The following is a 23,858-nucleotide window of genomic DNA, read 5'->3' on the forward strand; positions in this document are numbered from 1 at the left end:
ATAGATTCATGTCAAGCACTTGCTTCAGGGTCTGGCCCTCCGTGTTTGAACAATAAATCGTTTATAGTGTGAACCCAATAAAAGGAGTCACACAGGTGCCTTCTGACATCTTAAAGGGCCATGGACACAAGCTGATGTTAGCTTACCATATTATTATCCCTTTCTCGTAATATACTGGAAGTCTGTGAAATACTCCTAAATCTTCTTCACGCAGAGTTTGGAGACTGGAACATTCCTGAGCGTCAGGCCACCTCCCACTTTCACTGACTGGCAAATGAGGATTTCGGGACTGGAAGCAAGGGTGGGGCTAACTCAGGGTAGAGAAGCGTGCAGGGAGAACCGAAGGAGACAACTGCCAAGGAGAAAGGCACGGGGGTCGCGATCACCATGGCTGGAACAAAGGCACTTCTGACGCTAGAAAACTTCATTAATGGAAAGTTTGTACCTTGTAACTCCTATCTTGATTCTTATGACCCGTCCACGGGAGAAGTATATTGCAGAGTGCCAAACAGTGGGAAAGAGGAGGTGAGTGGGGTGCCTGGCTGGGGCAGTTCGTTGAGCATCTCTTGGTCTTGCTAAGGTTCTGTGTGATCACCGGGCCGTAGGGTCGAGCCCCGCACTGGGCTTGTGCTCAGCGCAGAGTCTGCTTAAAGGCTCGTTCTCCCTCCGCCTTTGCCCCTCCCCTCCCCCTCTTTCTCTCATATAAGTAAATGAATAAATCTTAAAAAGAGAGAGAGAGAGAGAAGAGGTGAGTATATTCACTTAGGGAAGATGGAAAGATACCTCATGTGCTGATGAATTACGTGTTACTTTTCTAGGAGCAAAGGGAGTTGGGAAAAGGTGTAGAATTTTTAAACCCTAGCAGAGGGACGATTTTAGTGCTGGGAAGGTCTGCTTGGTAATGGGACTTTTAGGGTGCAGGATTCCCAGGCATCCGAAAGCGTTCTTAGGACACCTTTTGAAATGGTGTCCAGTGAAGACTATCCTCCATTCAGGAAGTCCGCGTTAGGCAACTTGGCTTTTGGGAAAGAAATAATAAGTATGGTAACGGCTTTTTTCATAGAAGTGAAAATCCTCTTCGTATTTCTTTTGGTGAGTGAAAGCAGGTGCTAACGTAAAAGCGAGTGGCCTCCGGTGAGCTTTCAAACGGGGATGCCGACGCCTGGCACGAAGCCCATGACTTCGCCCAGAACGCAAGTGATCAATGAGGCGTCTTAATACACAGCTGCGTTTCTCAGTCCTTAGCAGGGGTCTAGTAAAAAGTATTTTTTGTTAAGAATGGCCCATGTTTCTGTTTCCTTTTCTTTACTAAGCGTTGCCTAACTTTGCCACTATATTCATGGATTTCTAAAAACAAAACCAAAAACAAAACAAACAACAAAAAAACCCCCAAACTTGTTGCTCCACTAAAGCAAAAGTGAAAAACCCAGGGATTGATTTTAGATTATCCTCTAATAATGCCTTATGTCTTTAAAACATCTAGTGATTTAAAACTGATCATTTGATGAAATGCAAAATCAAAGTCCCATGTATTTTTGCATTTAAATTTAACACCGTCACTCAAAGTGCTTAATGGTATAAACATTAAAATTTTTTTAGTGATGCAAAATTTTATTTAAGAAGTTTTATAAAATGTTGGATATATTTGTTATTTCTTTGACAATGTAGAAGTGTCTGGGGTGATGAATACGGCTGATGTGTGTATGGTCATCTAATGCCTAACGGGTTTTACTTTTTAAAGCACAAAGAACTAGATTGTTTATTTATTCTTTAAAACAATTTTTTAGAACTAGATTATTTAAAAGCCAACTGTAATCTTCATATACAAATAAGTATCTATATATAAGCCTTCTTATACTAAGGCACTATTTCTCTTTTATTAATAATATTTTAAAACTGTCTTGCATTAAAAAAAAAAACCTTTAGACTTGTGGACAAAAGTTTGCAAACATTGACTAATCTGTTGGTTAAACTATAACCCACAATTCTGTTTCAAATGACTTGGGATAGATGTGGGAAATCCAGCTTTGTGCTATCCAATCCTCCTGGTCTCTAAGTGTTTTCCAAAGTGCTTTTAAAGGTGACAAATATGACAAATGTTGTTGAAATATTTTCTGCGGCTTATGTTCATGCCTTTTCAGAAGATAGAATGCAGTACAGAGGCATCTGCTAGGAGAGGAATAAATATTTTGGATTTCCCAGCAATTTAACTTGCAAATATTCTCTCTGATCCCACAAGTCTCAGTTTTTGCTCACTTGAAAAATATCATCAACACACAAACTGCACACCCAGTTTCACAGAAAGTCTCTTAAAGAAAGTGCTGCTGGTGTTGCTAACAGGTTTTGCTGTGTGCTCCACGTTCACTAAGCCCTCTAATACAAATTACACCCAATGGGAGTCATAACAACCTACAAATAAGACTCTATCATCACCCTTATCCCACAGATGACAGTGAGCTAACATTCTCATCTCTGATGCCTAGATCTCTCTCTCTCTCTCTCTCACACACACACACACACACACACACACACACACACACGGATTTGCGGTGGTATTTACATGATAGCTTTGCGATCATAAGCAGAAACCAGAGTCCGACCCCATGGCTCTGAAGACCAGCTGTACTGCTCAGTATCTACTGTCTTGACTTAGAGCTGAACTTCCTTGTGCCTCAGTCTCCTTACCTATAAAATGGGAATAACAGTAATACCTGTCTTATTGTGTGGTTCTGAGGATGAAATAGACTGATGCAAAGCCCTTTGTGTTTGGCATATGTAAATGCTTTCCAGGTGTTAACTTTTGCTCATATAGATTTTTTTTAAAAAGATTTTATTTATTTATTTGACAGACAGAGATCACAAGTAGGCAGAGAGGCAGGCAGAGAGAGAGGGGGAAGCAGACACCGTGCGGAGCAGAGAGCCCGATGCGGGGCTCCATCCCAGGACTCTGGGATCATGACCTGAGCTGAAGGCAGAGGCTTTAACCCACTGAGCCACCCAGGCGCCCCTGCTCATATAGATTTAATATGTATTCTATACCTCACAGACATAAGCCACCTTAGAACATATGACTGGACCTGCGTTTTCTGCATAGCAAAAATCTTAGATTTTGTATCGACAACCTCAGGAAGATGAGATTTTATACTGAGCACGGGAGGAAGGAGCCCTTCTCTTGTTGGCTGGCAGCCAGGCCCCGGGGAGGCGGCGGCTTCTGGTGGTGAACAGCACAGCTCACCTTCTCCCTTCATCCCGTCCTCGGGTCCACAGTAGAGATCCAGCTTTTCAACAGAAACCACCACTTTTCCAGAAATTTATAATTTATAATGAAGAGGAGAATCATGTCATCCTTTATTCAGCTCAGCTGGAAGTGACTCTGTTTATAAAGAAAACAGAGAAGGAGCTTGGATCAGATTTGGGGGAGAGGGCGGCTGAACTGTCAGGTCACGTGACGCGAGAAAGAGGCTCGTGGTTGCCTGAAGCCTATGGAAAAGGATTCCGAGGCTGGGCCCGGGCCCAGGTGTGGAAGAAAGCTGTGAGTAATTCTAGAGTCTTGTCATGCGTGTGAGGGGGGAGAAAGCTGAGACACAGGCTATGGATTTGCTGTCTCCGGGATAGACTTTGCTTCGACTTCGCTGAAGATCCCAAGACTCATTTTGCCTTGCAGGAACAGGCCTTGCTCGAACCTTCCCATATACTGTTTCCTTTTAGATTTGCTCCAAAGTCAGGTTTCCAAGCTATCTGTTCAAATACGGACGCCCTCCTTTCCCACAGAGGCCTCTCACTGGGCAGATCCAGGCAGGCTACAGGGACCGTGGCTCTGCCATAGCAGGCCAGCTGTGGTCTTGGAACCACAGAGATCTGGGTTTGAGTCCTGATGCTGTCACTTATTAGCTGTGTGACCTCTACTGAGTTACTTGAGTTCTCTGTGCCTCGGTTTCCTCATCCACAAAATAGGCATAGCAATAGTCCGGGTAGATAATTCTAAAACAGGTGAAATAAAATAATTTGTGTGGTTAGCATATTCTTTATATATAAAAATAAGTAATTTTTGAGTGGATTTTTTTTAAAAGAAGATTTTATTTATTTATTTGACAGGCAGAGATCACAATTAGGCAGAGAGGCAGACAGAGAGAGGAAGGGAAGCAGGCTCCCTGCTCAGCAGAGAGCCTGATGCGGGGCTCAATCCCAGGACCCTGGAATCATGACCTGAACTGAAGCTTTAGTCCACTGAGCCACCCAGGCGCTTGAATGGTCATTTTGAGTGGAAATGACAATCTGAGGATATGATTTCAAACAAACTTTTAGGCTTTGTCAGATATGTTGGATCTGGATTAACAGCTGAGGGATTCTACACATCTCGGTGATGTTTTCTCTCTCATACGCTACTGAAAAAATTTTTTGTATTTTAACATGATTAAAAATGTGCATCTGTTAAAATTCAAATAGCTTCCTTCTAATGGCCGCATCTGAATACCCTGGTCAAAATGGAGCATTCTTCTCTATTTTTTTGGTGCCCCTGATTCTCTGGTCACGTAAACACCACTTTGCAGGTAGCTCAGCATGAGGAGGCCTTGAATATTTGAAATCAGGCAGAGGAAATTAGGCCTGGGTGGACCTGTGGATTCTGGATTCATCCAACCTCAGGAGCAACGGTTTTAAGCTGATCCTCTTCCTCTTGCTCCTCAAAGATCGAAGCCGCAGTGGAGGCGGCCAGAGCAGCCTTCCCCGGCTGGTCGGCCCGGAGCCCCCAGGAGCGTTCGCAGGTGCTGCACCGGCTGGCGGATCTGCTGGAACAGTCCCTGGAGGAGCTGGCCCAGGCAGAATCTAGGGACCAAGGTGAGTGCCGCTGGCCCGCCCTGTACCGGCCAGTGCGGTGCCTAAGGAAGAGTGCAGTACTAATCCTCAGATGCAGGCCATGCCTGCCCTCCTTCCGACTGGTCAGGTGACCTTCAGCCTCTTAACTACAAGGGATAGGACTCGGGTACTTCCTCCATAGTAGCCCCCCCGAGTCGCCCCCCCCACCCTGCTGGGCCCATCAGTCTAGCCGCACCTGTGTTTCTCATGGCAAAGAAGCCATGAGAAGCCTCCATGCAGGAGGCTTGCATCTGGCAGACTCCTGTCCCGTTCTGATGGTCCAAGCAGGTCACGGCTGAGCCCAAGTTTCAGGGGCAAGGAAATAAATATACTTTGTCCATTTCGTGGAAGGCACTGCCAGGGTTTTTGGCAAGGGGAGTAGATGTGGGGTGAAGGGAAGAAGAGGATCCTTCAAGGTAGACCATTCAAAGCAAAAATAATTGAAAAGCAGGTTGTTTAGAAAGAATCTGTATGTCAGTATCGAACTCCCAACACAACTTCCCAATTTTAACTCCTTCCCAGAAGCGTAAGTAATGGATTAAATGTCCAATAGTAATATCTATTGGGAAACCCCAAGATCTTTTAAAATGATATGGATGCTTATAAATCAGCTTAAAGTTAGAAGGCAGCCTGAGTCCAAACTCTTCAGGAGATGCTTCCTGCCCATGCTGCTACACTGGGAGTCCCCCTGAATCACCAAAGACAACTAAGGAACAACCCAGAAAAGCTATGTTTCTCTTTTTGTTCAGTTCAGAAGCTAGGGCATATACATGGGGCACGTGGTGAGTGAGTGATGGCCACACAGCATCCTTGGGGTCCCCTCAGCCTTTCTGGCACGTTCCCATCTTAAGGACTCCACCCCGTGATGGGGAGACGTGTAGTATACATCATCTGTTTGTCAAAGTGGTTTCATTGTGTCATGCAACTACAGCTGTCTTAATACCCATTACTCCAAGCCCTCCTAGCAGGTACGAAGCTTGGTGATTTTGACTTGAAAAAGCTGATGTGAATGGAGTGGTAGCATCTGGCAGATTCATGATAGCCACGAATTGTTCAGCCCGCAAAGCAAAGATGGTTTCACTTAATTTTAACGCCCCCCCCCCATTTCATCTGATAACTTCATACCTAATTATTTCACGGTTCTATGAGACCATGGCCAGCTCTCTGTGTCATCAGGGGATGAAGTTTCAGGCTGGAGAGGACCAAGGTTCCGTCTGCGTGAGCTGGGATACGTGTACGATCATGTCTTCTCCATCCCCGGGGAAGCAGGTGGACTGTGCTTTCTGTTGTTGGCTTCTTTCAGGGAAAACCGTAACACTGGCCAGAACCATGGACATTCCCCGGTCTGTGCAGAACTTCCGGTTCTTCGCCTCCTCCATCCTGCACCACACGTCTGAGTGCACGCACATGGACCACCTGGGCTGTCTGCACTACACCGTGCGGGCCCCGGTGGGGATCGGTGGGTGCTCGGGGAAAGCCTGCCCTGCGGGGGTGCACAGGGATGCTCCCTCCATTCTGTAGAACTGGTCTAAAGGAACAGACCGAGAGGAAGGAAAGAGATGACTTCTACTTCGGCCGAAAATGAATGGGCCTCAAAAATCTGTTTCTAGTTTATTTTCTTTGTCTCACATTCCCTACTTATTCCTGGAACACTGTTCTTGGGAAATTAGCAGGAAAAGAAGGATGCCGGGAGAAAATTCACATACGAAGGTTCCCCCCGCCGCCCACATTAAAAAAACATTTTTTTTACCCCCAGAGAGTTTTGTAGTCAAGAGCAAGGATTTTGGGTATGTGCAGGGCCAATTTCATAACATTTGTATACCTCAGGATTCTTGTCTTAAAAGCTGGGAGAATAGTTTTAATTTTATATTTATATATGTTAGTGTGAATTAAATAAATTAGTATGCGTAGGGCGCTCTGAATTAACTGCTTCCTGCTTTCTTTTAGAGGATAAGTGAACCTGAGCAATGGCTCAAACTATCCACTAGATGTCACTGTTCCTCCACCCACTAAATACGCATACTTACTAGTTACATTTTATGATGGGATAAAAGTAAATAAATTTAAAGGAACGAAAATGGGACACATTACCACTTTGGTTATTTGAACTCTTTGGAAATCACATTTTGAAGGAATTAGGAAAAACTCAAACTTCTATCTTAGAAGTATGGTGATATATCATGCTGAAAAAAACTGTTATCCTATAAAGAAAAGAGTTTCTAGTGAGAAATATAATCATATAAAATATATATTGACTTTCACAGCATAGGTTTAAGGGAAGAGTATAAATAAGATGAATCCATTTACAAATTCATAAAGTAAATTTTTTTTTTGAGAGTTTTATGGTTGGAAGTTTTATGGTTTCAGAACATTGCATGGAGACACATTCTAGATGCTGCTTCTGTTACTTATTTAGCAATTCTATCTGGTCATGAAACAGGTGATAACCCAGAGAGAATTTTTTATTAAAAAGTTTTCTGGCTGGCCAAGATGGATTTCATAGTCTATGCTTCAAATTTTCCTGGCTTTACTAATCAGAAGGCCCCCACATGGCAGACTAAGAATGTATTTGCTCTTATTTTACCACTAATTCTAAAAAGCTTGAGATTTTATGCCTTAATCCACAACAGGTTAGAAACAGTGATGGAAAAACTTAAAAGAAATAGTAGCTAGACAGTTGGATGATGAAGAAGGAGAGAGAAGTTTAAAAAAAAAAAAATGTAAAGGCCAGTCTATAAATCTCAAAACTCATCACGTTCTGGAACTGTTTAATAACAGGTGATAGCCTCTTGGCCCTGGAGCTTACATTGCCTTGTTCATAAATACAGCTGTTACATCAACAAGAAAATAGTAAATTGTATTGCTTTATAGTTTTAAGAGGCACAGTTGTTTGTAATACATTTTAGAGTCATTTCCCCAAAGTTGGCTACAAGTAAGCCAAAGTGGGGGTTTTAGAAGGGTAAGCCTAAGTTTCACGCAGGGTGGAGGAGTTCCACGTCAATAAACCCAGTCTGGCCAGTCTAGTTTGAGGGTCCTGCCTTTGGTGGCAGTGTTTCTGTTCTCCTCTTGTAGCTGGTCTGATCAGCCCTTGGAATTTGCCACTCTACTTGCTGACCTGGAAGGTGGCGCCGGCCATCGCGGCTGGCAATACCGTGATAGCCAAGCCCAGCGAGCTGACGTCAGTGACGGCGTGGATGATGTGCAAACTCCTGGAGAAAGCAGGTAATAAGCGGTGGCTTTGGAGAGGTGCAGGACTGGCTTCGGGGTTGCAAGTTTTGTGGGTCTCAGCCGCCACAGCATCTCTGACATGTGAAAAGTTATTCTGACTAGAAATCTGCTCACCAAAATTGATTCCAGTGACGTCTTGGGTTTTCCTCTCTCTGAGCCTTTTCTGAGAAATCCCCTTCACACACAGGGTTGGATCACACTCCTTCCTCTTCTTCACCCGTGTCCTCCCGGTGTCGGAGGGGGGAGGGGCTGGCAGGCAGTGGCATGATTGCACACCTGTAAGTGAGAAAGGCTTAAAGATCCCTGTCAACTCCCACACCAGCCTGCTCCAGAGATGTCTTCAGCGGATGGTTTAAATCTTCTATTTGAACCACTTCTTAATCTTGATGCAAATAAGACTGCCCTTAAGTACTTCTCTGGTTTGTATGGTTATACGATACCTGCTAGAAATGGGTATTTTTAAGAGATTTGAATATACCTCCCTCAGTTTTCTCTACATTTGGAGCCACCGTGTGAAAGTTGATATAATATGGCTCCTTGGCCTCTCTATGTCAACAGTGTCCTGGCGACGTTCAAGGTATGTTCCTGGGTAGTAGGTTCTAGGGTATAACTCAGCATGGGTGTGGTCTGACTCTGCACCAGGGTTGTGTCAGGAGAGCCTAGCTTGTAACCCACAGGAAAGCCCCTTGCTGTTAGGTCCCTCTGCTCAGGTCTCCATACGCACCCTGCTCTGCGCACTTCCTTCAAGTCCACAGAGAAGGTAGTGTTGGGCTCACCCATATCCATAAAGTAGGTGGTTGGAAAGAACCCATACCTCCCTCTTCTGATACCTTATCTCTCTAAGCAAAAACATACATACTGGCTTCCAAGAAAGTTGAGCCAGTTTTTACTCCAGGATTTAGATGGCAGGGTGAACTGTGTGGCCTTATGACCCTAGTCTAGCTGCCCATTTCCCTTGTATTGTACAAAGGAATGAGGTCTCCAGCTTCAGCCTTTGGGGTGACATTTATGGATGCTCTAGGCTTCTAGAAGGTTATGATAGAAATGTGCCTATCTCTCTCATATCCCAAGGGTATCATTCCTTCTTTACATGAGGGATCATTTTCTAATGCCATTCTTTGCAAAATTAAGTGCCTAGTATCTACAGAGTTCCAAGGCCTTTCTTCCCTCTCTGTTGGAGTGGAGAGAAGGGGCCGATGCTGTGCCGTGATCTATGTTGGGGAGGGCAGCCCTGCAGGTGGGGCGAAGCCACAGAGCTGTGTTCCCAGAACCACTCTCTCTTGAAGTCAACCACATCTTGATCTATGAAGATTTCTCTTCCCTAAGCACTCTCCCCTTCTATATGCCCAGCTCCTGGGCTACACGAGAATTCTACATTTCCATGAATTCACATAGCGTGGATCTTATTTCTTGTGAATGAATAGGCTTGTTATACCAAGACAGTTCTTCCTTCCTTCCCTGCCTCTGCTGGCTTTGCTAAACTTTCTTCTCTGGGCACCACGGAGAGTGTAAGGCTCAAATTGCACCTGTCTTAAGCCCTCAGTTTCTCCATTTGTATTAAGCATCTGTACGGGACGTGTTGAATACCGACGCAAAAGAAAACTAAGAAGACCTGCTGGTTCTTGATATTTATAGAGCAGTCCTCAGGTCCAGAGCATTCAAACCCTCCTGTGACGTAAAGTAATTTTAAAAAGTATACAGTGAGTACCCCCTTTTATAGTTCTAGAACAGTTATTTCTTCTTGGCAGCACCAGACGCATGCCTCATTCCTGGAGTGTCCAGTGAAAGCAGATTTCTGTCCTTTCCTAGTTTTGTTCTGCCCAGTGGAAGCTTGTTGCCATCCTTGTTGCCATCCTTCCTCATCCCGGTCCCTGGTGCAGGGAATCTATGCCCCGTGCTGTCTGTTAGCCACCTATTCTGAGTTTTACCAAATTATTCTTTGCCATTGTAGTGCCTCCTTTCTCTGGTAACTGGCATATCTTAAGGGTAGAGGGCCAATGTCTCTAGAAACATTTCATTACTGTCTCGATCAAATTGGCAAAGTGGTGCTGAGAATTACTGGCCAGTAGGCAAACACATTACCACCAAAGTTCCAGGGAATGTAAAGTGTTAATGCCGTTGTATAGAGGGCAACTGGCCTGCTGAAGTGAACTCATTTTCCTGGGATGATAAATACGTGGTGTTTCTGAGTTTTCTTCACTCTTCATTAAAATGCTGTTGTATACATTAGCAGTGATTTGATCCATTTTTGCCTTCCGGATTTATAAAGCCCAATAGTCCACCTTCTCTTGCCCCCCACCCCCAATCAGAAAGTATTGGGCAAATATTCACATGCTCACTGTCTGATGGAGATGCAGGACCCCCCAGCCTGCAAATGGTGGGAAACTTGACCTTGTTTCTCCCCCATCAACCACCGTGAGGGCCTCTCTCCTGAGACCCCTCTCTGCCCCAAAACGGGCTTAGCGGCTGTCACATGGTGTCTGACTCTGGGCCTGCTCTCCATGGCAGTGACTTGTGATCCAGGACCAACCCAAGCTAGATTTCAGTATGTGTGCACCTGCCTGTAAAGAAGAGGCCATTAGAGGGGAAGCTCCCCCGGATACCACCAGGAGTCATTGGTTCCCCACACCTGTCTCTGCGGCTTACCTGAAGGGGGTGATCCCCTCACGTTATCTCGCCTGGGCTCTGGCTTGATGGGAAGGTATTCTGGTTGATGGTGGATCATCAACGCCAACTTGTTATTTGTACTCTAAAAGCATATTCTGGAAGAGATGGTTTTAATCCAACAGAGCATGTTTCTGTTAGGAAGAGAATGTCTAACCTGGATAGGGAAAGATAGTGGGAGCAGGGAAGTAGTTAAAAAACCTTACACGTTGGAGGTTTTCTGCATCTCTGTACTTCCAGGCTGGAGAAATATGGGAAAGAAACTCAGCTAATCTCCTAAATCCTAAGATACAACACGTTTGCACTTAGATTTTCTTTCTGGACACATAAAGCTTTCCAGAGTCAAGGACCATTTCTGATTTGGATAATGTACACGAAGTCTCCATTCATTCATTCACGTATTTATTTGTTAACCGCGTGCCCCCGGTTTTGCCTCCTAGTTGTTGCCCTTTAGCCTCATTCTGCCTCAGTTTGGTTGAGGTGAGGGTATGAATCCTCCCTGCCTCATCCAATAGCTGGGAGATCTAGATCGCTTCCAGCAGTGACTGGCCCACAGTGAATGCGGGCACTTAGTGGTATTAATCTATCTGGCAAACTAGGGCCTTAGCGTAGGGGGGCCAGTGGGGAGCAGTAGGGTCTCATGCTAGAAAGATGGGGCTCCCGTTTTAGGGTGTATTTGGCACTTTAAGTCAGTTCTAGAGTGTATGTCTGTACCATGGGACACAGGACCTTTAACTCAATACTCACCTTCTTGGAGGAGTCCAAGGGAACCCAAGGGAGCCCTCCCTCCCTTCCCTGGGCCAAGCCAGTCAATCTTTCCTTCTGTGCACTTCACATTTTCACACTGAATTGTGACTCCTCAATGCTCATGTGGAGCAGGGTTCTTCTTACCTTACAGGGCTTGACCTGCCTGAGGACATCTCTGTGACCTGAGCCCTGGATGCCTAGTCAATATTATGGAATGAATTAATTAGAAGGTTCTACTCTTCATTATTCTAAGGCAAAGCACCTGGAAATATCCCACCTAAGGCACACTGGATTTGCACTATAGTCTTTGCTTTGCCATTAAGCTAGAGACGGCCATAAAACACGCTCCCCTCCATTCGAACTACTTCACTTTCAAGGACAACCTCCTTGTCACTGAAAGTTCTCAACACACGGAGAAGAATTACTGTTGTAATTTCTGTTACTGTTTCTGTATCCCATCCAGATACAGACCTGGAGACTGTTCTGTTTCCTGTCCAGGTGTCCCACCAGGTGTGGTAAATATTGTGTTTGGAACAGGGCCCAGGGTTGGCGAGGCCCTGGTGTCCCATCCAGAGGTACCCCTCATTTCCTTCACGGGGAGCCAGCCCACGGCCGAGCGGATCACACAGCTGAGTGCCCCGCACTGCAAGAAGCTGTCCCTGGAGCTGGGGGGCAAGAACCCCGCTATCATCTTCGAGGATGCCAACCTGGAGGAGTGCATTCCAACGACTGTCAGGTCCAGCTTCGCCAACCAGGTGTGTCCTCTGGGTTGGTGTGTTTTGTTTTGAGTTTGTTTGTTTGTTTTTTTTTAAATTCTGTGACCCAGTTAGCCTGGATCCGTTTCATCACAGTGCCAAACCAGGAGTGCGTGGGTCAATCTGGGGCTATTTCAGGGAAAGGAGATTTTGACATTGTGTTATGCCATCGACTCTGTTTTGTCTCAATGTCCATCTGTGGTTCTTGTGGAATCACAGCTTCTGTTGGGCAAACACCTGTTCTTGAGCTTTATCGGGTATAAGCTATGGACTGACTGTTTGCTCCTCTAAGCTTTTTCATCCCTATATTCATAGAGTCGCCCCCATTCTCTTCTTGCTGTCTGAATGTCCTATCTCCAGTAAACCTTGTGCTCCCCAAAGCATCCTAAATGTAGCACACACTTAGAAATAAATGCCTAAACCTGTCTAGAAGATGTTGCTGATGTCACAGAGTCATGGGCAACTTGGTATCTCCCAAAATTGTGAGATGTTTTTCTGGAAGCCAGAGTTCTCAGCGGATTCTTCAAGGTGATGGCATCCCAAAGGGTTAGGAACACTGACCCAGATAGACCAGATGGTAAGCCTCACAGAGTCTGCTCTGGGGCTACATTTGACTTTAAACGCCCCAGCATCAGGTCTTGGGTAGAGCAGGTGTGCACAAATACTGAATGATTTTCTCCAAAGGCCTGCTTTTTAAAAATTTTAGCAGCGAACAAAGAATCCACTGAAGAGTTAGAACTGCCATAGAAAGAAAGATGCCCAAGTTGCTTTACGTTACCTTTTGAACCTTCATTTCCTTGCCTGGAAACTCCTGGAAGCAGCAATGATGTCTTCTAGTAGCGATTTTGTGAGTTGTAGAATGAAAGCCATGCTTGACAGTGGTTATTTTTGTGATTGTTATCATTGTAATTATTTCTCTCACAGTCATTCTTAGAGAAAGTGGCTTGACTGTGTCTGTAGAGAACGTTTTTCTGGATCAACAGACTTAAATTTTAAGATTTTAGAAAATAGACTTGCAATTTTATGATACAGCTATTTCAATCATTAAAGTAAACAAGTATCCAAATGAACAATGAAATCAAGGGTTTTGGTGTTTTAGTGACAATACGGGGTTAGGGACAAGCTGTGGACTGCGATACAGCCCAGAGGACATCAGGTGAACTCTGCATGAAAAAAACCAAAAAACCAAAACCAAAAAACAAAAACGTACTCTGAGCGCTGAGATGGACTGTGGCTTCTTGGCTACCAGGATTGTGCCAGAACTTGAAACTGCTAAGAGAACCTTCCTCTTGGGGGGGTATTTTAAATGGCCTTGGGGAAGAGGACAGGAACCCAGCTGGCTAATTCAAGACAATAGGCAGATTTTAGGCGAACTACCGGGGCTGGTTTCTTTTTCCTTAACCAAGAGCTGAGTCCCATGTAGTGAACACTTCTTCCTCAGTTGAACATAACGGGGCCCTGTGAAACATCTCTGCCACACGTAGTCTCCTTCGGCCAGGGGCGCACTCACGCTCCGACAAGCTGTGAGACACTGAAGAAAATGAATGGACTTCAGCATCACTTGGCCTGAAGTTGAAACTTCCTGTGCCTGGTGGCCCTGGGCTTGGATTCATTCAAAGCTCCATTTCCTAATTGTAAGCTGAGAAACCTATGGCTCCGTAGAATTATTATGAAAAAAGCACCCTGCACGGTCTGGAATAGTAAATAGTATTTCCCTTTTCTCATTTCCTCAAAAGTCATGCTACCAGAGATCCTGGCATTACCTCGGCTTTCCTGGCACTAAGTAATCAGGAAAACCCTGACTGTGTAACCCCCCAACTCTCTTTACCACACCCTCCCTCCCCCCATGGCAGGGGACACTTGTGTCTGGAGAGTTCCCAAGCCAGATACACAGATGGTTCTTACAGTGATGCTGGATGGCAGAGAGAATTCTTTTTTCCGGAACAGTGACTATTTGACTTGGACAATACACCTTTGCACAGTTGTCAAAATAATTAGAAATATTCCATCCTTAGGATGGTTTGAAGATCAAATATAAATGTGAAAATCGTTATTTATGCAGAAATGTACTAACCATACATACATAATGATTTGAGATGTCTCGACTGTGGTTTGTAAGTGACTGCACACTATATTCAGATGACAGTAAGGATCATTTTTTTACTCAGGCTCCTGTTAGCACCTCTGCCCCGAACAGGCAGTATCTCTGTTTGGATGTCTAGTAGGCATCCGAACCTTAACCCATGCCAGGCAGAACTCTTGCTTTCCCTTCATCCCTATCCCTGCAATACAGCTCCTCTCCCTGCCTTAGGTTTGCCTTTGGGGGGTAAAGCACTAACATCTGAGGTTCCATCAAAAACCTGGGACTCGACCTTGTTCTTACCCCAACCTCCTATCTCACTAATCCATCAACCCATCCCGTTGGTTCAATTACTCTAAAAATCCTGGAACCCCTGCTTCCGCAGAGCATCAATACCAGTTTTCTTGCACTTGGGGGTCCCGCGTCCCTTAATGAATCTGGTGATGTCGGTGGATACCTATCACTTCACCCAGCTCCGCTGGTCCTGCCCTGGTGCAAGCTACCTCTGCATGCCTGGACTTCTGGAATACTCTGTGAACTCTCCTCTGACCCCACTCTCGTTCTCTTCCATTCTACTCCCCAAGGCTGCCAAAACGACTCTTTAACAATGGAAATCGATCATATCATGCTGCTGCTTAAAGCCTTCCACCGGCTTTTCATGATCCCGGGAGCAAGATGTAAACTCCTTGTGAGTCTGTGGGACTCCGCATGGTAGGGCCTTGCTCTCACCTCCTGCCCTCCTTTCTTACTCTCCCTGCCCCCATTCCTGCCTCCACTCCCAGCCTCTGCCCTGCCTTCTGCCTTGCCTCACACACCACACCCCTGCAAGCACACTCCTGCAGCGAGAAGCAGGTCCTGCCTCCTGAGAATTGCCTTCCTTGGCATCTAGCCCAGTCAGCGCCTCCTCACCAACCAAGGGTCAATTCAGATAGCCCCTCCTCACAAGGGCCTTCCAGAACTCCCTTTACTCCAAGGGACTAAAAGCGGCACTTTCCCATTGATTTCTGTTCCCATCCTCTGCTTAGTTTTTTGTATTGTTTTGCTCATGACCTGAAATTATATTATTGGTTGAGCTCATTGACCTGTGCTATTGCCTGACTTCCCCACAAGAGTGTGTGTTTGTGGTGGTGGGGCATTGTTTTGTTTATCAGTGTCTTCCATGGCCTAGACCAGTGCCTGGCACCTGTCAGGTAGGTGATCAGAGATGCAGGGCGACCTACCCATGAAGGAGTGTGTCTTGTCATTGTCCTCATGTGTCATTCTTGGCAGGGAGAAATCTGCCTCTGTACCAGCAGAATCTTTGTCCAGAAGAGCATCTATAGTGAATTTTTGGAGAAGTTTGTACAAGCTACCAGAATGTGGAAAGTTGGCATTCCCTCTGATCCATCAGCCAGCATGGGAGCTCTGATAAGTAAAGCTCATTTGGAGAAAGTAAGTCAATTTTCTGCAATGGGGGTTTGGGGAGAAGCCCAGTGCAGGGCATAGCACACATTCCTGCTTTGAAATGTTGTTCATTACTATCCTGTTCTTAAAAAAAAATCTGACCTGTAGGAAATGGTCTCTGGATACAGAGTCTACACATGTTGTCCAGGTTAAAGCCATGTCTACACGGAATAAATGAATTGGAGAAGTCAGCATGTAGAGAGCGAGGAAGAGAAAATTTGAAACATAATGGTCAGTGGATAAGAATGACGTGGATTAAGGGTGGCAGGAATTTCCATCGATAAAAGTTCCCAGTGGAATGGGTTCTGCCTGTGGCTTACAGCAGATGCAATTCCGGACGTGCCATGTCTGCTGGTTATGTGGTCCTTAGTGGGTAGAGTTAGTGGTGGTCTATGTGGGAGAAGTCATTGATGGTCTCTGGGTGGTTTATGGAATTTAGGTCTTTAAGGTCATCTTCATGTATTGCCTGATGTGACTCCCAAAATAAGTCACAGAACGCTGGAGCCGGGAGACTTTGTTTTCAGCTGTGGTAACTGAGACCCACCAAGGAAGATGTACCCCTGTCCATTAGCTAGTGAGGGGCAGAGCCTTTACTTAATTTTGTAGAAATCTTTGACTCTGCATACAATTGGGAGATTAACTACATTTTAACTTTGACCTTTACAGCACTGTGAAGCACAGAGGCTCTTAGCCAAGGGTATAGCAGCTCAGTGGTCTCCTCTTATTTCTTTGGTTTTCCCAGTGAACTACGAAGCAGGGTGAAGAGGGGAGAAGTTGCTGAGGGCTCAGGAGGGAGGAGAGGGTTTGAAACAGTCCTGCAGGACATCAGAAGGGAATCCCGTTGTTTCTAGCATTGTAGCCACAGAAGATGTGGACAAAAGCCAAGAACCCTGATAGATCTAAACCACAAATGAGATTTGATTTTTTTTAAGACTTGAAACATTGACGAGGTTTTAGGCCTGGTGTCAACCACTCCTTCACAAATCCTAGCCCAGAAATATCATCTTCTATGAAACCAAATTATGCTGGAAAGACAAGTGTTTATTTAACATGTTTGTTGGATTTTGTTTACTTACTGTCCTTTCAATGTAGTGTACTTAAGTGCCTTGAATAACTCTGAAAATGGTGAAGCTTACAGTTAGCAGTTTTTTTTTTTCCTGACCACATTTGAACGTTAGCCCAAATTTATCTTTCAAACAGAAGTTTTTAAAAACTCCCTTGTATTTTTACCATGATATATTTTCTATCTCGGTCAAATAACTAAGAAAAGAAATAAACATTCTATTTTGGAATAACTTAAGATTTATAGAAAAATCTCAGAATCTCAGAGAGTTTCTATATCCACTCATGCAGCTTTCCCGTTTGCTAACATCTTCCAAGTCCACGATACAGTTGTCCACACTAAGAAACCAATGTAGCACATGATTGTGCGCCAAACTGCAGATTTTTCAATTAACCTCTCTTGACTTTCAACTTGATCCTTATAGAAAATAATTTTTCAGGCACTTGTTTATTAAAACAAAGTACAATTAATTACTCTGTACTCGTTTCAGAAAGCTGCATGGCTCTGCTGCTTTTAGGGAGAAAGATTTGTACACACAGTTAAAAATTTCAAAATTGGGGCACCTGGGTGGCTCAGTGGGTTGAGGCCTCTGCCTTTAGCTTAGGTCATGATCCCAGGGTCCTGGAATTGAGCCCCGCATCGGGCTCTCTGCTCAGCGGGGAGCCTGCTTCCTCCTCTCTCTCTGCCTGCCTCTCTGGGTACTTGTGATCTCTGTCAAATAAATAAATAAATAAAATCTTAAAAAAATTTTTCAAAAATTTTTTTAAATCATTGGCCAATTATTATTATTAAAAGACTTTATTTATTTGAAAGAGAGAGCAGGTAAGGGAGCATGAGCAGTGGGGGAAGAAAGAAGCAGGCTCCCAGCTGAGCAGGGAGCCCCATGCTGGGCTCCATCCCAGAACCCTGTGATCATGACCTGAGCCAAAGGGAGACACTTAACCGGCTGAGCCACCCAGGCGCCCTGGCCATTTTATTTCATTTTTTTTTTTTTTCCTAGGAAGAACACTAAAGATCGTATTCCCATTACTCCACCATATATAAACTTGCTTCGATCAGTGGAGCCCTCTTGTTTTGTTGTCCTACAGACTAGATCTCTCCCTGCTAGAGTAGAGCGCCCCGCAGGTGGGCTTACATTGCCTCCCCCATGTGAGGACACGGGTCAGTCCTACTAAGACTTCAGTGGCTTCTGGACATCTGTCATCTTCACCGCTCCACCTTGAGCACAGGTGCCCAGATGCAAGGAGTCATGAAGTCCCCCTCTGAGTCTCCCACCAGGTGGACCCATGATGGGGGGGCTTGCAGATGGATTCTTGTGAGGAGGTGCTGGGTATCTTGGCCCTTGAGAGAGAGAGAGAGATAATGGAAGCAGCGAGGGCAGTGTAAATGTGGCCTTTTCAGTGGGACTCTTTTCAGCTGGGTATGCCGCTTCGGAGATCAAAAAGGGCGTGCGGACGTTCCACCAGTGGTCATCTGTCCTCGCCTCTCACCAGAGAGCTGTGGAGGCTGCGTCCCAGGGGAGGCCAGGCGGCCATCTTCTATCCCGCTTCTCTTCTGCAGCTGGTCTGTGTCTGCTGTGAAGCAAACTAGCCCTGCAGAGTCTGGGGTCTTTGTGTCCATCTTGCTTCTCTGTGGTTGTCAGGATAGATGGCGAGGCAGTGACCCAGGAGTCTGACTAGAATATGCAGAAGCTGTTAAGCTGTTCGGTCACGGCAAAGGGCTCAGAACCTCACAGAGATGCAGCTTGCTCCGAGTGGACGAGTGACTCGCCTGCCTCCCAGGGATCTGTCCACAAGGAGGGTAGAAAAGGCGCTCTGCCTGTTTGGCAGGTTGCTTTTTGTTTTTGTTTTTCTTTCCCCCCCCTCAAATGCTTTTCCACGCGACTGTCCAGAGAATCTGGCTCGATGCCAGCCTGCCCAAAGATGCAGGAAATCGGAGATGGGATTCTGAGTGTTAACAGTGAGGCTGCCGGATGATATGATACTATATGTGGAAAACCCAAAAGACTCCACTCCAAAACTGCTAGAACTTATACAGGAATGCAGTAAAGTGTCAGGATATAAAATCAATGCACAGAAATCAGTTGCATTTCTCTACACCAACAGCAAGACAGAAGAAAGAGAAATTAAGGAGTCAATCCCATTTACAATTGCACCCAAAACCATAAGATACCTAGGAATAAACCTAACCAAAGAGACACAGAATCTATACTCAGAAAACTATAAAGTACTCACGAAAGAAATTGAGGAAGACACAAAGAAATGGAAAAATGTTCCATGCTCCTGGATTGGAAGAATAAATATTGTGAAAATGTCTATGCTACCTAAAGCAATCTACACATTTAATGCAATTCCTATCAAAGTACCATCCATCTTTTTCAAAGAAATGGAACAAATAATGCTAAAATTTATATGGAACCAGAAAAGACCTCGAATAGCCAAAGGGATATTGAAAAAGAAAGCCAACGTTGGTGGCATCACAATTCCGGACTTCAAGCTCTATTACAAAGCTGTCCTCATCAAGACAGCATGGTACTGGCACAAAAACAGACAGGGGGTGGGATTATGGACATTGGGGAGGGTATGTGATTTGGTGAGTGCTGTGAAGTGTGTAAACCTGGTGATTCACAGACCTGTACCCCTGGGGATAAAAATATATGTTTATAAAAAATAAAAAATAAAAAATTAAAAAAAAAAAAACAACAACAGTGAGGCTGCCGGAGCGCAGGGCAGATTCACAGGTGCATTCCCCGATAGGGCCAGGCTGCAGGCTGTTAACAAAGGTCCACTTTGGCAGTTTGCTAGCTGCTTCTGTCAGATTTAAAAACAAAACAACAAAACAAAACCGACTTGCTGGGTGGGCATGTCTCTGCAGTCTCCCTGCTCATAAGCCTCAGATGGTGTGTGATATCATCACCTTCCTCACCAACAGCACCAGTGGTGGCTGGCATTCAAAAGACTTACTGTGTGCCAGACATTATGCTAAATATTTTACATACATTTTATCTAAGCTTATGAATAGATGGGAGTGTTAATCCCATTTTTCAGAGGGGAAACTGAGCATTAAAAATCCCTCTGCGAGCAAGTGGAGGCTCTGGGATTTGAACTCTTGGGGCTCCCCGCCTACCCACCTGACCTCTGTGCCAGGATTTTATGGGCAAAGCTACCAAGTAGTAGCTACTCTCTGCTCTTAGAGAAAATTTTGTAGTTATAATTTATTACATTTTATGGCATATTAACGGTCACAACATTTTCTTTTTTCACATTTTCTTGAAAATCTCAGTTCCTGAGCTGCAAGTTGAAATATCATTCTATCATCCAGAAAATAAATTTAGTTTAGTGTGAGTTTAATATATCTTATATATTAAAATTTTTGAAAGGTTTGCATTTTGAAAACAGACACTTTCCTTCATATTTTGTTATCCAAGACTGTCTCAGAGATAATCATGATATTCCATGTAGACGAGATGATCTAAAGCCACTCCATGTTTAATCATGGAAAAAAGTTCTGGCCCTGCATTCAGCAGGTGCTCCTGGAGATCTTTGCCTCAACTTCCCCTGTACACGCATTATGCTGTCTTTGACATCTTTTAATTAGTTTAAGTGGGTTGTTTCAAGAGGAGTAAGAGAATAGGGGAAAGAGAAGTCCAGAAGTAAACTGCAAACTAGACAAGGGCTTTTTCTGGGAGAGCTTTGAGATCAGGGCACGTGTTGGGGGAAAATGTGTAGCAGAGGGGAATACGAAGCTGTTCCAAATATTCTATTTTTTAGAAGTATTAAGTATTCTATAAGCTAGAGCAAAGTTAAAAATAAGACAACAGTACTTTATAATTTTTGTATGGCAAACACATAACTCTATGTTGAGTATAGTTCTACAATGGAGTACTTATCTAATACAGGACAGAATGCTCAGAGTAATGTATGATATGTAGGGGTCCAAAGTATGACTTCAAAATTTACTCTGCCTTTGATGTACTGCTTAGCCGTTGTTTTATACTTTTAATTTTTGAGATCACTTTTCTACTTCTCCTATGCTCAGGGGTAGGATAATGTTATCATTGTGACTGTAATGAAATTTCCATACATAAACATATGTATCCTTTTATAAGGAGTCATTTCTACAACCATTGTGAATAAACATCTGTCACTATCTCGAAGTTACTGGATTTACTTATTACATATTTCCCATTATAGTTAGCTATTCTGTATTAACTAGATGTGTTTTCAGAATGTAATCAGTAATGAGACTAGAAGTTAGAAATGATTTGTTCCGGAAGCCTTTCTTGGTCTTTGGTCTTACGCACCATTCAATCTCCCATATTCTGCAGTGGACAGAGCCCCCTCCCCACCACCTCACACAAGGAGTAACTATTCTTTTGTGTATCTAATTACTGAATATCCCTGAGTGTGAATTCTAGCTTTCCTGTTTACTAGTGGTATGAACCATCTACCTTTTCTGAGATCCAATTTTATCATCAGCAAATAGGTGGTAATAATGCTAATAGAGTTTTGAGAGAACGAAATGAGAATGTATGAAAAGCATTTATCTATGTGCCTTAGACTTAGACAGTAAAGAAATGATACCCCTCCTCTTCCGTCTGGAGGCTGACTGCCCAAGTGATGGTCAGAGCACTTCCACCCTCAGGCTTAGCAGTTGAGCAAAAAGACAATCAACTTTAGATTTCTTAGCAATGGCCTTATCCATATTTCCTAGATTATTCAAAAATATTGAACTTTCTGCTGCTTTGTGTCAAGGCAAATGGTAAGATGTTGCTAATCATGGTTTTCACCCTCCCAGGTCAGAAGTTACATCAAGAGAGCCCGGTCGGAAGGGGCCCAGATTCTGTGTGGTGAGGGGGTGGACACGTTGAGTGTCCCCCCCAGGAATCGTGCAGGATACTTTATGCTTCCCACAGTAATAACAGACATTAAGGATGAATCGTGCTGCATGAAAGAAGAGATATTTGGTCCAGTGACGTGTGTCGTCCCCTTCGAGAGCGAAGACGAAGTGATTCAAAGAGCCAACAGTGTTAAATACGGGCTGGCGGCCACGGTGTGGTCCAGCAACGTCGGCCGTATCCACCGGGTGGCTAAGAAATTGCAGTCCGGCTTGGTCTGGACGAACTGCTGGCTCATCAGAGAGCTCAACCTTCCTTTTGGGGGGATGAAGAGTTCTGGGGTAGGTAGAGAAGGAGCCAAGGACTCTTATGAATTTTTCACTGAAGTCAAAACCATCACCATTAAACACTGACCCTGGCTAGTGGAGAAGCCGTGGTCCACGGCTGGCTGCAGAGAATCAGTAGTCCAGTGCGGCAAGCAGATACCCCGGCATAAATTTCTGCCACATCTTTGCTCAGCAGGGTTTCTCTACCTTAGGCTCAGCAGTTTGTACTTTCATTTGTTGTCACAGAGAAGCTGACTGTTTTCCCGGTGGAGTCAAAGAAGAGATTTCTGAACAGGAATGCACAAAAAGGAAGCCAAGTAATTGTCAGGTTCCTTCTCTATTGTGTCCTCGCTGTAGTTTTTTTCATTGTTTTGATTGAATTCTTGGAAATTCACAAATAATCATTTTTTTCCCCATTTTTGAGTATATATAAGAATGTCAATGATAAACATAGCATGGAATTTGTCCAAGCAGACCTAAATGGTAGGTCCCACTAAATACATCTGTAAAAGGACAGGGAAAAATAAAAATAATGACTACTTTTGGAGGAAATCTGAAGCAAGAAGAGGAGATAGTTTGATCCATTTCTACTCAAGTGTAATCAATTCCAGTTCTTCGGGTCTGTTTCCCATGAGGCTTACAACCCACTAATCCTAAAAGAATAAACGTTAAGCAATTTTAGTAGCCAGTATGACGTATGTCTTCTTGAATTATCCTTTGTTCCTCTTAGGGGTATGGACTTCATGCAAAGTGATAGAGGTATTTCTCGTGGCTTTTTTTTTTTTTTTTAAGTCTCCTAATGATCAGAGGAGAAAACTGAAGTTTACAGAGATTAAAGTTGCATGCTCAAGGTTACACGAATGCTGAGGGGCAGAGGAAGGATTTGAACCCAGGGCTGGCTCTCAGTCTCCAAAGCCATGATTTCTGACTACTCACACTTGCACAGCAGCCGCAGTCTTACAGTTCATGGAACACGTTGTGTTGGGTCTCCTCTCCGTGTCTCCCTCCCTCTCCCCCTCCCTCTCAGGCGTGCAACTCAGAAACTCCTCAGGCACAGCCCTTCCTACACCAACTGGAACCAACCGTTTGCATGTCTGACTGCCCAGCTGGACAGGAATTGCCTGAAGGCCCAGGCAGTGCTGTTCCCCAACTGCCCCCCCCCCCGCCCCCAAAGTCTCCATTCCCAGCATGGTTGGTGCACGCAGAAGGTGCACCAAACAACTTCCAGGGATGGAATGAGGTCTTCCTGATGCTCTGGGGTGTTCGTTGCATGGTGTTTCAGGATGTGGGTTGGGCCAGAGTGGGGCAGAATAGTCTTCATGGTTTGTGTAGGTTTTCGGATATGTTGGCTTGTTCTCAAATGCTGAAAAACACAGGCTGTTTGGAGGCCAAGCAGAGGTGCCGAATCATATCTGGTTCCCAGCTTCTCCTTCCGCTCCCTTCTCCTTTTCTCACCTGCCCTGTTCTCCAGCTCACGCCCCGGAGTCTTCATTAGTTAAATTTAGAAGCAATTCCAAGAGGCAGTAGGAGGAATTTCAGCAGCTCCTAGTCTCTAAGACCCACATCTTTGGTCTTATACCTGGTCTAGCCCAAGCTCGTCCTTATTTCTGAAACCTAAGCCACATCTTACTTCCACATTCTGGCGACTGAACGTCTTTGCTCCCCATGCCTCAAGACCCACCTCCCACCCTGCTTGTGTTCTGCCTCCAAGACTGTTCTCTAGGACGTAGAGCTTGCCCTGCTCCTGTGCTTTCTTGTCTGGGCTCTGGATCTTGTCTTGTGGAGGGGACTGCTTCCTGCGGACAGCCATTCTGGATGCCAGTTCCCTCCTCTGTGCCTCTCTGGAGCGTCAGAAGCTTCT

The 23,858-nt window shown here is 44.7% G+C and overlaps 1 protein-coding gene across 4 annotated transcripts; it reads left to right on the plus strand.

The window, feature by feature from the left end:
* Nucleotides 1–317: 317 nt before the first annotated feature.
* Nucleotides 318–22,688, plus strand: ALDH8A1 (aldehyde dehydrogenase 8 family member A1). 4 transcript variants are annotated; one of them, XM_082730706.1, is made up of 7 exons: nt 318–525; nt 4,689–4,836; nt 6,031–6,123; nt 7,927–8,076; nt 11,992–12,248; nt 15,598–15,759; nt 21,632–22,688. In XM_082730706.1, exons 1-7 carry the CDS (start codon nt 388–390, stop codon nt 22,082–22,084), a joined length of 1,401 nt encoding a protein of 466 aa, XP_082586832.1. In that variant the 5' UTR covers nt 318–387; the 3' UTR covers nt 22,085–22,688. The 4 variants fall into 4 exon arrangements, with proteins under 4 accessions (XP_082586832.1, XP_082586831.1, XP_082586829.1 ...); XM_082730705.1 differs by lacking the exon at nt 6,031–6,123 and adding an exon at nt 6,158–6,313 and having other exon boundaries at nt 320–525; XM_082730703.1 differs by having other exon boundaries at nt 321–525; nt 6,031–6,313.
* Nucleotides 22,689–23,858: the final 1,170 nt, after the last annotated feature.

Source organism: Mustela nivalis, assembly GCF_964662115.1.
Source record: "Mustela nivalis genome assembly, chromosome: 5".
NCBI lineage: Eukaryota > Metazoa > Chordata > Mammalia > Carnivora > Mustelidae > Mustela > Mustela nivalis.